This window comes from Eumetopias jubatus, unplaced genomic scaffold (assembly GCF_037043125.1).
Source record: "Eumetopias jubatus isolate StellerSeaLion01/CBP00866 unplaced genomic scaffold, mEumJub1_p1.0 scaffold_8, whole genome shotgun sequence".
NCBI lineage: Eukaryota > Metazoa > Chordata > Mammalia > Carnivora > Otariidae > Eumetopias > Eumetopias jubatus.
Window position 1 is genome coordinate 10,339,231 of NW_028274814.1, and position 18,404 is coordinate 10,357,634.

The 18,404-nt window shown below is 38.3% G+C and overlaps 1 protein-coding gene, 1 long non-coding RNA gene and 1 pseudogene across 3 annotated transcripts in view; 1 reads left to right on the forward strand and 2 right to left on the reverse strand.

The window, feature by feature from the left end:
* LOC148163657 (ankyrin repeat domain-containing protein 26-like) overlaps window positions 1-18,404 on the reverse strand; it is a 90,560-nt gene that overhangs the window by 3,304 nt on the left and 68,852 nt on the right. Inside the window, exons 24-27 of the mRNA XM_088025471.1 lie at window positions 18,306-18,399; window positions 14,421-14,711; window positions 13,349-13,563; window positions 11,692-11,929 (exon numbers count right to left, since the gene is read on the reverse strand). Of these exons, the coding sequence (XP_087881597.1) occupies window positions 11,692-11,929; window positions 13,349-13,563; window positions 14,421-14,711; window positions 18,306-18,399 (838 nt within the window). The remainder of the gene's footprint in view (window positions 1-11,691; window positions 11,930-13,348; window positions 13,564-14,420; window positions 14,712-18,305; window positions 18,400-18,404) is intronic.
* LOC148163658 (uncharacterized) overlaps window positions 1-18,404 on the forward strand; it is a 71,935-nt gene that overhangs the window by 1,540 nt on the left and 51,991 nt on the right. The window lies entirely within an intron of this gene.
* Window positions 11,461-11,566, reverse strand: LOC148163659 (small nucleolar RNA U3; annotated as a pseudogene).

Sequence of the window (18,404 nt, forward strand, 5' to 3'; positions counted from 1 at the left end):
TAGAAGACACTACAGAATGCCTTTCTGGAGAAATAAAAGAACTAAAATCTTAACAAATCGAAATCAAAAGGCTATTAATAAGCTGCACTAAAAAATGGAGGCTCTCCCTCTGGAAAACAGTATGGAGGTTCCTCAAGAAGTTAAAAATAGAGCTACCCGATGACCCAGTAATTGTACTACAAGGTATTGACCCCAAAGATGCAAATGTAGTGATCAGAAGGGGCACCTGGACACCAATTTTTATAGCAGGAATATCCACAATAGCCAAACTGTGGAAACAGCCCAAATGTCCATCAACAGATGAATGGATAAAGAAGATGCGGTATATATAAATACAATGGAATATTACTACGCCATCAGAAGGATGAAATCTTACAATTTACATTGACGTGGATGGAAATGGAAGGTATTATGCTGAGAGAAAAGTCAATCGGGGAAAGACAGTTAGCATATGGTTTCATACACATGTGAAATATAAGAAACAGTGCAGAGAATCATAGGGGAAGGGAGAGAAAACTAAAATGGGAAGAAACCAGAGAGGGAAACAAACCATGAGAGACTCTTAACTATAGGAAACCAACTTGAGGTTTGCTGGAGGGGAGGTGGGTGGGGGGATGGGGTAAGTGGGTGATGGGCATGAAGGAGGGCACGTGATGTGTAGAGCCCTGGCTGTTATATACAACTGATGATTCACTGAACACTACATCTGAAACTAATGATATAACATATGTCAGCTAACTGAAGAGAAATTTTAGGGGTGCCTGGGTGGCTCACTTGGTTAAGCGGCTGTGTTCAGCTCAGGTCATAATCCCAGGGTCTTGGGATCGAACCCATGTTGGGCTCCTTGCTCAGCGGGGAGTCTGCTTCTCCCTCTCTGTGCTCTCTCACTATCTCTCTGTGTCAAATAAATAAATAAAATCCTTAAAATAAAAAGAAATTTTAAAGAATTTATCACATACATATGGGTAAGGGTGAAATAAAACATTATTTACTTATCTTTTCCAGACTTACTAAGCTATACTTAATAAAAATTATGTATTTAAAATAAAAAAAATTTGGAGGCTCTGCTAGGATAAATGAGGCAGAAAGGAGAAGTAGTGATACAGAAGACAAAATAAAATGTGGCACCTGGGTGGCTCCGTCGTTAAGCATCTGCCTTTGGCTCAGGTCATGATCCCAGGGTCCTGGGATCGAGCCCCGCATCAGGCTCTCTGTTCAGCAGAAAGCCTGCTTCTTCCTCACCCATGACCCCTGCTTATGTTCCCTCTCTTGCTGTGTCTACTCTGTCAATAAAATAAATGAAATCTTTAAAAAAATTTTAAAAAATTAAGAAATGATGGAGAATAAGAAAGCTGAGAAAAAAGAGAGATAAACAACCACTGGATCATGAGGCGAGAATTCAAGAGATAAGTGATACCGTAAAGCGAAACAATATTAGAATAATTGGGATCCAAGAAGAGGAAGGGGGGTTGGCAGAAGGTATATTTGAGAAATGATAGCGGAGAACCTCCCTAATCTGGGGAAGGAAACAGGCATTCAGATCCAGGAGGCACAGAGAACCCAACCCCCTTCAACATCAATAAAAACAGGTCAACACCTCGACATATAGTAGTGAAGCCTGCACATTTCAGAGACAAAGAGAAAATCCTGAAAGCAGCTCGGCACAAGAGGTCCTTAACCGACAAGGGTAGAAACGTTAGACTGGCAGCAGACCTAACCACAGAGACCTGGCGGGCCAGTAAGGACTGGCAGGATATATTCAGGGTGCTAAAGGAGAAAAATATGCAGCCAAGAATACTTTATTTCTCCAGCAAGGCTGTCATTCAAAATTGAAGGAGACATAAAAGAGTTTCCAGGACAAAGAGAAACTGAAACATTTCTGATCACTAAACCAGCCCTGCAAGAAATATTAAAGGAGATCCTTTACGCAAAGAGAGAACCCCAAAGTAACACAGACTAGAAAGGAACGGAGACAATATACAGAAACAGGGACGTTACAGGTAATACAAAGGCACTAAATTCATAGCTTTCAATAGTTACCCTGAATGTGAATGGGCCAAATGCCCCAATCAAAAGACGCAGGGTATCAGACTGGATAAAAAAGCAAGACCCATCGATATGCTGTCTGCAAGAGACTCATTTTAGACCCAAGGACACCTCCAGATTCAAAGTGAGGGAGTGGAAAACCACTTATCATGCTAATGGACATCAAAAGAAAGCTGGGGTAGCAATCCTTATACCAGACAAATTGGATTTTAAACCAAAGACTGTAATAAGAGATGAGGAAGGACAGTATCATAATGAAAGGGGTCTATCCAACAAGAAGATCTAACAATTGTAAATATCTGTGCCCCTAACATGGGAGCAGCCGATTACATAAACCAATTAATAACAAAATTAAAGAAACACATTGATGATGATACATTAACAAGAGTGAATGACACACTGGACTGTGGGAACAGAACGCCACAACCACCACCGGTGCAGGTTCGTTCGGCCTCCGAGATCTCTGAGAAAACTTGAGATTGCAGGGTTAAAAATGACCTGAAAGGATCAGAGTGAAATGCCCTTGGGACGTGTGTGGTCTGTTCTAAAATAGGCAGCAGCAGATGTTTTGCAGATAGGAAGCCACCTGTAAACAGCACGCTGTGCACTCCCCTCTTTGTTCCCTTGCCCTGTAAATAGCACGCTGTGCACTCCCCTCTTCGTTCCCTTGTCCTGCTTTAAAGATTCTTATCATACACGCTGGACTAATCCTATGTACATGGAAGAATGTGCCTTACTAAGCCCCTGCTGTAAACCATTCTAGATCTATATTGCTGTACGATTATGGAAAATAAACCTCGGGACCTCGGGCTGATTGCTCGGGGTCCCCTGTGCCTCGCTCTACCGTCGTCTCTTTTCCTCAGTTCCTTCGCCGCCCCAGGTCCACGACTCTCCAAGGTCGACACTGGACCAGATGGACTTCACAGATATATTCAGAGCATTCCAACCTAAAGCTACAGAATACACATTCTTCTCGAACGCACGTGCAACTTTCTCCAGAAGAGATCACATACTGGGTCGCAAATCAGGTCTCAACCGGTACCAAAAGTATGGGATCATTCCCTGCATATTTTCACACCACAACGCCTTGAAACTTGGACTCAATCACAAGAGGAAATTTGCAAAGAACTCAAACACATGGAAGTTAAAGTTAATGAATGGGTCAACCAGGAAACTAAAGAAGAATTAAAAGAATTCATGGAAACAAAGGAAAATGAAAACACAACTGTTCAAAACCTTCACGATGCAGCAAAGGCAGTCCTGGGGGCGGGGGGAAGTATAGAGCAGTAACAGCCTAAGAAAGGTCCTAAATACACAACCTAACCTTAAACTTAAAGGAGCTGGAGAAAGAACAGCAAATAAAGCCTAAACCCAGCAGGAGACAAGAATTAATGACGACCAGAGCAGAAATCAATGAAATAGAAACCAAAAGAACAGTAGAACACAGCCATGAAACTAGGAGCTGATTCTTTGATCTTTGAATGAATTAATAGGATCGATAAACCCCTCGCCAGATTTGGCAAAAAGAAAAGAGAAAGGATCCAAATCAATAAAATCATGAATGAAAGAGGAGAGATCACAACCAACACTAGGGAAGTACAAACAATTTTAAGAACATATTATGAAAGACTATATGCCAACAAATCAGGCAATCTGGAAGAAATGGATGCATTCCCAGAGACGTGCAACCTACCAAAACTGAAACAGGAAAAAACAAAAAAACCCGAACAGACCCACAACCAGCAAGGAAATTGAAGCAGTAATCAAAAATCTCCCAACAAACAAAACTCCAGGGCCGGATGGCTTCCCTGGGGAGTTCTAACAAACACTTAAGGAGGAATTAATGCCTATTCTTCTGAAGCGGTTTCAAAAAATAGAAATGGAAGGAAAACTTCCAAACTCTTTCTATAGCAGGCATTGGTGGTATAGTGGTGAGCATAGCTGCCTTCCAAACTCTTTCTAGGAGGCCAGCATTACCTTGATCCCCAAACCAGACAAAGACCCCACCAAAAAGGAGAATTACAGGCCAGTATCCCTGATGAACACGGATGCAAAAGTTCTCATCAAGATACTCGCCAATAGGAGCCAACAGTACATTAAGAGGATTATTCACCACGACCAAGTGGGACTTATTCCTGGGCTGCAAAGGTGGTTCAACATCCGCAAATCAATCAATGTGATATGCTACATTAATAAAAGGAAGGACAAGAACCATATGATCCGCTCAATAGATGCAGAAAAAGCATCTGACAAAGTACAGCATGCTTTCTTGATTAAAACTCTTCACGGTGCAGGGATAGAGGGCACATACCTCAATACCATAAAAGCCATCTATGACACGGTGCAGGGATAGAGGGCACATACCTCAATACCATAAAAGCCATCTATGAAAAGCCCATGGTGAATATCATTCTCAATGGGGAAAAACTGCGAGCTTCTCCCCTAAGGTCAGGAACACGGCAGGGATGTCCACTCTCACCACTGTTGTCCAACATGACACTAGCAGTCCTAGCCTCAGCAATCAGACAACGAAAAGAAATAAAAGGCATCGGAATCGGCAAAGGAGTCAAACGCTCACTCTTCGCAGATGACGAAATACTCTATGTGGAAAACCCAAAAGACTCCACCCCAAAATTGCTAGAACTCATACAGGAATTCAGCAAAGTGGCAGGATATAAAACCAATGCACAGAAATCAGTTGCATTTCTATACACTAACAACGAGACAGAAGAAAGAGAAATTAAGGAATCGAACCCATTTACAATTGCACCCAAAACCATAAGATACCTAGGAATAAACCTAACCAAAGAGGCAAAGGATGTGTACTCTGAAAACTATAGAACACTCACGAGAGAAACTGAGGAAGACACAAAGAAATGGAAAAACACCCCATGTTCATGGACTGGAAGAACAAATTTGTTAAAATCTCTATGCTACCGCGACCCAGAGCAATCTGTGCATTCAAGGCAATCTCTATCAAAATACCATCAACTTGTTTCACAGAGCTGGAACAAATGACCCTAAAATGTGTACGGAACCAGAAAAGACCCCGAAGAGCCAAAGGAATGTTGAGAAAGAAAACCAAAGCTGGTGGCATCACAATTCCGGTCCTCAAGCTCTATGACAAAGCTGTCATCATCAAGACAGTATGGTACTGGCACAAAAACAGACACATCGGCCAATGAAACAGAACAGCGAACCCAGAAATGGACCCTCAACTCTATGGTCACCTAATCTTCGGCAGAGTGGGAAAGAATAGCCAATGGAAAAAAGACAGTCTCTTCACCAAATGGTGTTGGGAAAATTGGACAGCCACACGCAGAAGAATGAAACTGGACCGTTTTCTTACACCATACACAAAAATAGACTCAAAATGGATGTAAGACCTAAATGTGAGACAGGAACTCATCAAAATCCTAGAGGAGAACACAGGCAGCAACTTCTGTGACCTGGGTCGCAGCAACTTCTTGCTAGACACGTCTCCAAAGGCAAGGGAAACAAAGACTTCATCAAGATAAAAAGCTTTTGCACAGCAAAGGAAGCAGTCGACAAAACCAAAAGACGACTGACAGAATGGGAGAAGATATTTGCAAATGACCTATCAGATAAAGGGCTAGTATGCAAAATCTATATATAAAGAACTTATCAAACTCAACCCCCAAAGAACAAATAATCCAGTCAAGAAATGGGAGGAAGGGGCGCCTGGGTGGCTCAGCCGGTTAAACGACTGCCTTCGGCTCCGGTCATGATCCCGGAGTCCCAGGATCCCGCATCCGGCTCCCTGCTCAGCAGGGAGTCTGCTTCTCCCTCTGAGTCTGCTCTCCCTCCTATGAGAGGGGGGAGCCCTCTCATGTGCTCTCTCTCTCAAATAAATACAATCTTTAAAAAAATAAAAAAGAAAATGGGTGGAAGATGTGACCAGACATTTCTCCAAAGAAGACATTCAAATGGTCAACAGATACATGAAAAAATGCCCAATATCACTCGGCATCAGGGAAATAAAGACAAATCAAAACCACAATGAGGTATCACCTCACACCTGTTGGAACGGCTAAAATGCACAAGTCGGGAAGCAGATGCGGGTGGGGATGCAGAGAATGGGGAACCCTCCCTCCCACTCTGTTGCTGAGAATGCAAGCTGGTGTAGCCACTCTGGAAAACAGTACGGAGGTTCCTCCAAAAAGTGAATATAGAGCTACCCAACGACCCAGCAACTGCAATACTAGGGATTTACCCCAAAGATAGAAATGCAGTGATCCGAAGGGGCAACTATATCCCAATGTTTATAGCAATTTTATGTATTTGAGAAAGAGAGATAGAGACAGTGCACGAGTGGGGGGAGGGGCCGACGGAGAGGGAGCAGCAGACTCCCACTGAGCAGAGAGCCTGAAGCGGGGCTTTATCCCAGAACCCTGGAATCATGACCTGAGCTGAAGACAGACACTTAACTGACTGAACCACCAAGGCACCCCTCAGTACCCTACTTTAGACCCCATTTTGGGCATTCAATGAAAGGATACCTTTTACAAGAAAGGTCTAAGTAAGAACATTCTAGATGGGAATACTTGTAATATACAGTTGATCCTTGACCAACATGTGTTTGAATGGTACAGGTCTACTCTACTTACACATGGACTTTTTTTGATACTGCATCGTAGTGTATTTTCTCTTATGTTTTTCTCAATAACATTTTCTTTGCTAGCTTATTTTATTGTGAGAATACAGTACATAATACATGTAATGTACAAAACATGTGTTAATGGATTATTTAATGTTATGGGTAAGGCTTCCAGAAGAAAGAGAAATCAAGTCGAACTAGGCTATTAGTAGTTTAGTTTTTTAGATCCCATGCATAAGTGAAATCATACGGGTATTTGCCTTTCTCTGAGTTATTTTACTTAGCAAAACACTGGGTCTACCAGTGTTGTCACAAATGGCAAGATCCCATTCTTTTTTATAGCTGAGTAATATTTCATTGTATACATATAACATATCTTCTTTATCCATTCGTCTGTTGATGGACCCTGAGGTTGCTTCCATACTCTCGTTATTGTAAGTAACGTTTCAAAAAACACAGGGGTGCATACAACTTTTCGAATTAGTGTTTTCATTTTCTTTGGGTAAATCTCAGGAGTGGAATTACTGAATTGTATCGTATTTCTATTTTTAATTTTTTGAGGAACCATAACACTTTTTGACAGTAACATTATATTCAGGATTTAGACAACGAATAATCTGACAACATTACTAGGCAGGCCTTGTAAAATTAATGACTCAATACCACTTGATGGGAGAAACTTTTATTGAAGCAATTTTATAATACCATTAATAAATACTATGTAAAATATAAACCACTTTTTCATATGACGTGACTTAAGGAACTACCAACGTAATGTTATTATCTTTTCCCCAAAGCTCGTTTCCTAAATATTTACTTCTGTGACCTTTGTTTATTTCCAGGTGAGAATTGTGCTTAGATAGCAGAAATAGCTTTAAGTCCATTAATAAATAGAACACATTTGCAATTTTATTTATACTTTTCCACTTATCAAAGATACAGGAGGGTAAGAAAATTATACACAGAAAAACAATGTACAATGTATCAGCAAATTTTAATTTGAAGAATTATTAACTACAAGGATTTTCTCATAACTGTTCGTTTTCAAACTATGCCCACAGAAATCTAAGGTTCCACTGGGGACACAGCAGGATTGAGGGAAAAGGAAGTCTACAGGTGTAGTCCCATCTCTCCTTTAGCTGAACAGCTCTACCTGCCTCTGTTTTATATAATACAGTTTAATGCAAAAAAAATTTTTTTCCAAAGGTATAAAAGTCACTAACTTCGTCAAAGTCCCTAATCTTACATACGAGACAAAAAGGCCCCAGAGAGATTGTAGTTTGCCTGAGGTCAAAAAACCACCTAGTTGCCAGCCGGGAATGTGGTGTAGGTCTTACTGAGCCTAGAGTTTTATGCCAGTTACTTCCTCATATTCAGGAACAACGCATGCATTTTCAACTATAACTCAGAGAATATGAATACATAAAACTTTGTCATGTGGCTCTATAATAATGTTCAGGCATTAGGCACAAAATAGCTTTCTAACTAAATTATAAATTTTAAAGTCATGAACAAAAATAGAGGAACAGAAGTTATCTTAACTCCTATTAGTAACAGTCAACATACGCAGGATTTACAAGCACAAAATTTTTTAACCAAAGGACAAGGAGCTTGAAGGAGAACATCTTTAGTTGAACCAAAGAACCTGAACCTGAGGAAATTCTTCCTTGAAAGAATTATCCATTTCCTTCAAATAAAACTTGGTTTGTCAAAATCAATCAACAAATGAGTTACCTATGTTGTGGGTTATTTATAACAAAATTTAAAACACAAAACAGATTTCTCTTTACCATCTAGCATGCTCTGACCAACCTCTCATCATTAGTTGGTATGTACAAAAGACATGATTAACTTTAATTATAATTTAAATCAAGTCAGAAATTATAGGTAAACCTTCATTTCCATGCGAGGACTTTTCTCTACTTCCTCACGACAGGAAGGGAGATTTACCTAAAGGGTGAATTTGGGAGAAGGCACTAAGCAATGCCTACGTGGTTCCAAATCTCTTCTTTGAAAAGATGTGCCTGCCACAGTAACATGAATTCAAGTCTGCTCTCATCTTTGTGGGATGGGCATCAAACATTTGTTCCTTCCATTACAACTGTGTGTGGAAGCGTCTAATTTGGGATAAAGTACTGGGAAGCTCGCTGTAGCTACATACCTAAACCATATCCTCCTATTTGTTTGTATGTATTAGTAATAAAGTTACTAAGCTTATCTCCATCTGCCTGACTCCTGTGTTCTCAACTCAGAAAGAGAAGAGCAATGTCATCTGCCACCTACTCCACCACAGTTCCAACAAGAAAAATGACCAGACAACACTTAAAATGTTTTCTCCTTCCTTGACTTTATAACTAACATTCATTGTTCAAAGCAACATACTTGGAAGAGGGAAAAAGCTGGAAAAGAACAATTTCAGAAATAAACATACAAAGTCAGACAAAATGAGGAGACAGAGGAGTATGTTCCAAATGAAAGAACAATACAACACTGCAGAAAAATAACTAAATGAAACCGAGATAAGTAATCTACCTGATAAAGAGTTCAAAGTAATGGACATAAGGATGCTCAGCAAACTTGGGAGAAGAATGGATGGATTCAGTGAGAACTTCAACAAAGAGAAAATATAAAGAAGAACCCATCAGAGCTAAAGAATACAATAACTGAAATGAAAAATACACCAGAGGGAATCGACAGCAGATTAAAAGCTGCAGAACAGATCCGTGATCTGCAAGACAGGGTACTAGAAATCCCCCAAGCCAAAAGGAAAAAAAAGAATTTTAAAAATGAGGACAGGCTAAGGGACCTCCTAGGATTGAGCCCCACATCAGGCGCCCTGATCAGGGAGCTTCCTTCTTCTCCCTTTCCCTCGGGCCTTCCCCTCCCACTGGTGTTCTCGCTCGCTTGCTCTGCTCTCTCTCTCTCTCATAAATAAATTAAAATTAAAAAAAAAAAAGGAGGGGTGCCTGGGTGGCTCAGTCGTTAAGCGTCCGCCTTCGGCTCAGGTCATGATCCCAGGGTCCTGGGATCGAGCCCCACATCGGGCTCCCTGATCAGGAGGAAGCCTGCTTCTCTCTCTCCCACTTACCCTGCTTGTGCTCTCTCTCTGGCTGTCTCTGTCAAATGAATAAATAAAATCTTAAAAAAAAAAAAAAAAAAGGAAAGGCCATAACTAGAAGTAAAAAAATTATGAAAGAAAGTTTTATTGGTAAAAGCAAACATACAGTAAAGGTAATAGATCAATCACATTTATAAGGCCAGTACGAAGGTTAAGACAAAAGTAGTAATATCAATTATATCTACAGTAATTAGTTAAGGGATACACAAAATAAAAAGATGTAAACTAAGCCATCAAATAAATAAAACAAGGTGGGGTGTAAAAATGTAGTGTTTTTAAAATGTGTTTGAACTTAAGTAACCATCAACTTAAAATAAACTGCTATATACATAGGATGTTACATATGAACTTCATGGTGATCACAAACCAAAAATCGAAAGGCATCCAAGCATAACACTAAAGAAAGTCCTCAAATTAGAAGGGAAGAGAGCAAGACAATAACGATGCCGAATGAAAGAACAAGACTGAGGCCTCATTTACCCTGAGCCTATGCTCCTTTTGTCTACGTTAATAAGACCATGAATATACCATCAAAACCATTAAACCTATGTGCATTCATTGAAATGGATATTTTAATAACAATGATACACAATGGAAACTAGCTGCTATTTAAAGACTCCCTATCATTCCCATATTAGTCATCAATCATTCAAGTGATGACAAGGTAGATATACGTGAACTTTTTTTAAAAAATTCAAATTGTGGGGCGTCTGGGTGGCTCAGTCAGTTAAGTGTCTGATCTTGATTTTGGCTCAGGTCATGATCTCAGGGTTGTGAGACTGAGCTCTACATGGGGCTCCGCACTGAGCATGGAGCCTGCTTACCCTCTGCTCCTCACCCCCTGCCTGTACTCCCTCTCTGAAAAAAAAAAAAAAAAAAATCAAATATTTGCTTGATTTAACTACATAGAAAATGCTCTACAACTGCTCAACAAGACATTTTGTAAAACGTGAAACAGAAGTGTTATAAGTAAAAAAAAAAAAATGCTATAAGTAAGAAAGCAATTAAGAATGTACTCTCATGTAAGAAAATAGGTCATGAGACTGGGCCCTACATAGGGTTCACGCTCAGTGGGGAGTCTGCTTGAAAGTCTCATGCTCTCTCTCCCTCTTGTGCACTCTCTCTCTCTAAAATAATAAAATCTGGGGCGCCTGGGTGGCTCAGTCGGTTAAGCCACTGCCTTCAGCTCAAGTCATGATCCTGGAGTCCCAGGATCGAGTCCCGCATCGGACTCCCTGTTTGGCAGGGAGTCTGCTTCTCCCTCTGACCCTCCTCCCTCTCATGCTCTCTCTCTTGCTCTCAAATAAATAAATAAAATCTTTAAAATGATAAAATCTTTAGGGGCGCCTGGGTGGCTCAGTCGTTGAGCATCTGCCTTTGGCTCAGGTCATGACACCAGGGTCCTGGGAGCGAGCCCCGCATCGGACTCCCTGCTTGGAGGGAAGCCTGCTTCTCCCTCTCCCACTGCCCCTGTTTGTGTTCCCTCTCTCGCTGTGTCTCTCTCTGTCAAATAAATAAATAAAATCTTCAAAAAATAAAATTAAATAAATAAATCTTTAAAAAAAAATATGTCAGTTTAGTTATATTTATTAAATAAAGCTAATAATAGGTATCTCTTGAAAGTAAGAGCTCCAGGAACTAAAAAAATATCATAAAATTTCTGTCTCATTTCTTTATTAGCACATATAATTATGACTTTCACTTAGTGTGCATTAGTCAGTTAAACAACTCAGAATTTCACCAAATTAACAAACTATAGAAATGATCCCTGAAAGTACAGTCTTAGAATTTCACCAAATTAACAAACTATAGAAATGATCCCTGAAAGTAGTCTCAGAATTTCACCAAATTAAAAACAAAAATTCTATCAGAAATCTGAAACCCAAGAAAAAAAAAAAACATAACTAACCTTGGTCAAGAAAGTCTCAATGCCATTATTTGTAGGCCGTGAGCGTGGGGTAAAAATCACTAGGTTTTCTCTTGGAGCAACATTTCTATTGAGCAGTGAACTATTATTAATATTTCTAACAGAAGGCAAGTCTAGGACACGCCTCATAGTAATAGTATTAATCAAAGACTGTTTTTGCTGTTTCTCCACCGGAAGTCTGGTACTGCTCTCTGCCAGCTTCTCATTAGTCCTGTTAAGACTACAAAACACAGCGCTTAGTATTTCATTTCTCCCCACATCATTCCTAAATGACTTGCATTTTTTGAAAGTTTCCATAATAGTAAACAGAATGTGCCATTAAACGGTGTTTTAACACTGAAAATGTGACAGAGCAGACCTACAATATATAATGATAGGTTTAAAATTGTTCTAAAGAAGTACATATATTTCTAGAGATTCCTAACTAACAAGTAATTCAAATTAAGGAGGGAGAGAAACGGCTATTAGTGATGCACAATGCTTAACAGGTAATACATGCTGCCTTCTGGAATGGCTGTACTTACAAGGTTCTTGAGGATGCCACGACACATACTTATATTTAGTAAAGCAGCATGCCATTACATATACTTATATTTAGTAAACCAGTTTAGAGATACAAAAATATAAAACCATCCCGGGGGGCTGGGTGCTCGGTCAGTGAACCATCTGCCTTCCGCTCAGGTCATGACCCCAGAGTCCTGGAATCGAGCCCCTGCTTTTCCCTCAACCTCTTCCTGCCGCTCCCCCTGCTTGAGCTCACTCGCTTGCTCTCTGTCAAATAAATACATAAAATCTTTGAAATAAAAATAAAAATAAACCATCCCTCAAAGACATTTTCAAGTATTGGCTTTCACCACTCTTGTACATTTCACTCATTATCTCAGAGAAATTGAGCATTTGACACTGAGGAATAATTTAGACCAACAACTGCTAGATGGCAGAGTTGTGATCAGAAAGACAGAAAACAGCTCCGGAGGCAATTAGGTTATAACACAGTTACCAGGGTACTGGAGGTGGAATCTACCCTTTCTGTCTTTCACCCAGCCCCTCCTCATGTCCACCATGGTGCTATTTTTAGCCACTTTGGGAATTATGCTGCCTTTCACCCCTAGGTGAATCTTGTTGTATTTCACATGTATACCTTTATGTAAGGTAGAAAAACTATATAAAGAACAGTTTGTTTCAAAGCACCCTCTATTTGGTAATAATAACAAAAATCACAATCAAAAAAGTAAATTTACCAAGCTGCCAGGATGTGCAGTTTGGGTTAAAGATGTACTCTTCCAAAAATAAACTCACTAATATTAAGAAACTCATTGCTATTCAGGGCAATTCTGACAAACAATTTTATAATAACATGCTGTCTAAATAATAAAGCTTCTAACAATTAGCTTAAAGACTAGGAGATCAGATTAACTGAAAATATTAAGGGGAAAAAAATAAAATCATGTAAAACCGAAAAAAGGAGGAGAGAGGCAAACTGTCTTGGACTAACATTTCAAAGGTAAGTTCTTTTACAAACATCGTTTTCCAAAATTAAACTATCTTACTCATCTCATGAACTTGGCTCCATAAAAATTATGCTTTAGAGGCAAATTAACAAGCTAAATCTATTTTCTATGATTCTGTTTTAACTTACTTGCTCAGTTCATTTGTCAATGACGTTTGAACTTTTAATTCTTCTACGTAGAGTTGCTTGTGTTTTTCCAATTCTGTTTTATAAAAATCTCGAGAACTTTTCATTCTGGATAGTTCAAATTCCAATTCTTTAATTCGGAGTTCCATTTGACTTCTTATTGAAGCATTATTAGTTTCTCTTAACTGTCCTAACCTTTCTTGAGATGCTACTTGTGTCTAAAGCAAATTAAAAGCATAGTTTTAAAACTGGGTAAATACAGTATATTTCTTTCCTTTAGTTTTGAGTCAATGATTCAGAGAGCAATTGTAAATGTGAAAAAAAAGCTGAAGTGTAAAATATTTCTCATCAATGTCAACTGAATTAAATCTGAATGATAAAGTTCAATCATTCTTATATTAGAACTCATGCAATCTGATAATTCAGAGAATAAGAGAATCCTTTAAAAACTTTAAAAAGTGAACAATACAACTTAAGAATAATCCAAAAACAGGGGGTGCCTGGCTGGCTTAGTCGGTTGAGCGCCAGACTCTGGGTTTCTGCTCAATCGTGATCTCAGGGTCCTGAGATTAAAGCCCTGTGTCGTACTCAGCATGGAGTCTGCCTGGGATTCTCTCTCTCCCTCTGTGCATCCTCTCACCCGTGCTTTCCAGATAAATAAATAAATAAATAAATATCTTTAAAAAAAATAATCCAAGTATGGTACCATCTTTTTTTTCCCAGCAGGCTCCATGCTGGGCTTGATTTCACGAGCCTGAGCTGCTCAACCAACTGAGCCACCCAGGCACCCCATGGTTAAAATTTTTAAAAGACCATTTTTTCTTTTCCTGTCAATAGTCTTGTTTTATACCAACTGGTCTTAAAAAATAAAATGATTCTCTACTGTGAATCATTCTGAAAAATCAATTTAGTGAGAATAATGATGAAAAGTGAAATTTTTAAAGAGAAGGAACAAATGTTCCTTCAAATTTACCAAATGGCTATCAAGGAAGTAGAGGAAAATTATACAATGCATATAACCAAAATGTAACTTGCAGTGAAATGATTAAAGCATACTACAGATCAGTAAATTAACCTGTAAAAACAGACTGGCTTCTTTTAATTTTTCTGTTACGTCCAATCTTATTCTTTCTTCAAGCTCCCATTTATATTGTTCTATTTTACTGTATTCTACCATACTGAGTTCTAAATGACTTCTGAGGTGTACTACTTGTTGTTCCAACTTCTTTTTATTCTTCTCTAGTTTTTCATATTTCTTCTGCATTTCCTTCATAGATGATAACTCCTGGGTAAGAAGCTGGTTTTTTGCATCCAGGTATAGACATTTTGAAGATGCACTTTCCAGTTTTGCTGTAAGATCACCAACCTGCATGAATAAAATAATACCGTTTGGAAGTAGAGTGAAAATAGTCTAATGCAAAACTATGACCAAATTTTTTTTTTAAAGATTTTATTTTTAAGTCTCTACACCCAACACGGGGCTTGAACTCACAACCCCCAAGATCAAGAGCCACATGCTCTACTGACAGAGCCAGCCAGGTGCCCAAATTTTAAAATAAATTCATTTTCAACAAAATGTTATCTATACTCGAAGTAGAGTCTTGGAATGTGGAACCTCAAATAACTCAGAAAATCAAGAACAAAATTAAAACCACTAGTAGTTATTAAAACAGATCTCTGCTATTGTTCTCTTGGCCACACATTTATACTTTTATTTTTCTAGGATTGTTTCAGATCTTTCCTCCATAAAATAACTGTTAGTCATCTCATAGTAGAACGTCTCTTAACCCTTCCCTCATCTTAACACTGTCCCTGTTCATCATCAGACTTTGAAGAAAATGTTTAAAGAAAATTATATTTAAAAATCTAGATACTCATTCTTCTATCATAAAATATTATTTCTCATGAATTCATGAGGAATAACGTGTTTAGAAAGGCTCATAAACTACATTTTATAAATTTATAATTTTAAATTTATATAATGTAGTTTAAAATTTATAATTTTAAGTTTTATATAATGCAGTTTTATAAGCCTGATGCCAATAAATACAAATTTCAAATATAAGGACCTTTCCTAAAAACAGCTTCAACTGATTTTACCTTTTCATCATTATTTTTTCTAGAATTTAAATGGCCAAAATTTACTTGTTAAATACAGAGGTTCTTACCCATATTAATACTAAGGGTTAATGAAAATTTTTAAAAAGTGGTTATATTTACATTTTAGTTTCTAAAGATGCCCTAGAAACATTTTCATCCATAGCTTAAGATACCCTGGGTTTTGTGAGATCATACCTTTTTAAGATCATCTCCGAAAAATTCCTATGCAGGCCCCATTACAGTTTTGGTGATCGTCTGACTTTAGAATGAGATACCCTCATTCTCTGCAAGCATTTCAAGCATCTCTGCAAGGTTTCAATTTCTTCTTTTCTATTAACTACGTTTCTCTTTAAACAAAGTTTAAGTCTTCTCGATATTACATAAAAACTTTTGCTTAGCTCTGGCAGCTTTTTCTATCATCCTGCTCCTCCCCTTTCACGGGACTTGAACATTCTTTAATGTGTCATCTCATCCACAGATTCATCTTTCCAACACTTATTGTCTTCTTTTACACTAAAATCTGAGTTTCAATCCTGGAATTCCACTAAAAAATTTTGAGGGTCATCAAGGATCTTTTTTTTAAAGTCTTTATCCTGCTGTACTTCTCAGCAACAGCTGAAAACAATGACCATACCCTCCCTCTGCTCTTCTAATCCCATTTTATTTCTAAATGACAGCAACCGCTGTTAGTCCCTGACCCTTGCTATTCCTCATATCAAATCCTCTCACAGTTGGTTCAGTCTCAAGGCTTCAAAACCAGATTCTCTAATCTACATTTCCAGCCTTGGCCCCTTTACTGAGGTCATCTCTACTTTCCGATCTTCCTTCTAGTTCGTCACAGACAATATTCTCAACCACACACTCAAAAACCATTACCTGATGTGGATTACCTTTATAGACAGCTAAATTTTTTTAAGTTTTTAAAATTTTTTTCTTTCAAGTAGAGAGTGCTGAATAGGGGAAGGAGCAGAGGGAGAGGGAGAAGCGGACTCCCAGCTGAGCAGGGCTCCATCTCAGGACCCTGAGATCATGGTCTGAGCCGAAAGCAGACGCTTAACTGACTGAGCCACCCAGGTACCCCTAGACAGCTAATCTTGTACCTTTTCTGTTGACTCTTTTTGGTATTACTTTGAGTGTACTGTTATTTTATAATCGCAGGGGGCACCCTGACCCTTAGGATGCTGACCACCATACTCTGTCTTGCTTTTCTTTTCTGATGCAAATGTCTCTCACAAGGGTCAGGCTATCAATGGTTTGCCTTTGTTTTCTTCTGAATAATTTCCTATTCCATAGAGATTTGATCTTATGGAAGTCTTCTTCTGAAGTTCTTTTCAGACACATACTTGACGATATTGTTTGGAAGCTTAAGTCAGCCTAGAGCTATCTCTTCTTCCCAATCCAGATTCTTCACCTCAAAACTATGTCCATCCAATATCTTAACCCAGGTAGTCTCTGCCTTAGGGATTCATGAGATAAAATCCTTCTAGAGATGTGAGGACTATGGACTGAGTTGGTTGAAAGCTAAGTTTTTGTTTCACAGGGTAGACCTTAAAGTGGCTAATAATTTTATGTCATAACCCTAATTCATTTCCATTGGCATCTACAGAATATCTACGGATATTCTTACAAACTTTACAAGATTTGATACCTTCCTTAATAGATTTCTATATGACACCGTAGGGGGACAACTCCTGGCATTCTCATTCACATATTGTCATGTTACTTGCTCAATGAAAAGTACAGTAATACAATGTGACTAATTTATATGACATCTAGAAAAAAAATAATTTTCGATGTTTCTTTGGCCACAAAAAGGACCAGTCAACAGAATGTGCTCGTTCCCCTGACAGGTAGAGCTGTATAATGAAATTTGCAAGTATGCAGCTTTTGTGACTAAAAGAAACTAGTGGTAGGTACATCTACGTCATTGTTCCAACTTAGGACTCACAATGCAGTCTTCTCATCTTAAATCATTGGTAGCCTCTCCTATGAAGGAGGGTATAAATGGCATGATAATCCGGTGCTGCTTGGTAAATAGTTATATAGTTTTCACTACATATCAATAAGTTGGAATCCTGGATTGCACATTAATTTTTTCTGAGATTGGATTGTTAAATCTCTGAAAGGCTGATTAACTCAAATGAATGAGAAAAAAAATTAGTTCCTGAACTTGCAGTGAATGCTAGGAGCACTATGTTACTATGTAAGGCCCTGATTGATCAGTCGTTTCCACTTTTTCACTGGCATCTCTTTTCCTTTTCAAAATCCAACAAAGAGAAAAATATATTCCTTTGAGAAAAATGTTTGCATAATGACCTAGTAGTCATTCTTGATGAAGACAACAAATTACAAATTTATAATTATAAATCACAACAAACTGTCATTAAAGTAATCCATTCTCAAATCTCACTGAAGGGTTTAGATGACAAGAGAAAGTCAGAATTCAACATCAAATTATTACTCAAAGTTTGGGAATTTTTAAACATACTGAAAAATATTAGTAGGGACTCAGACGTTTATATACCAATATTCACAGCAGCATTACTAAACAATAGCCAAAAGGTGGAAAAACTCAATTGTCCACTGACAGATAAATAAAATGTGGTATGTATAAAATATTGCTTATCTTAGACTACCACAATCTTTTTTATTACAGTCTTACTATAAAAAGTATTACTTTATGAATTCAGTCAACTTCATCTATGAAGAGGAATGATACTACCAGTAGCAAGGAGCAATATGAATATAATAAACATTTTTATCAGTGAGAATTTTCATATTATACAAAATAGTCTTATATACTACTATAGAGAAATAGAAAGTCCTTTTCAGTAGGACAGAAATTAAGAGACTGACTTACCGAACTTGTACTTAACAGGTTTTCCTGAAGTTGTTCAATTTTGCCCTCTTGTTTTTTGACTGTAACTTTTAACTTGTCATTTTCAACTCCAAGCCTAAA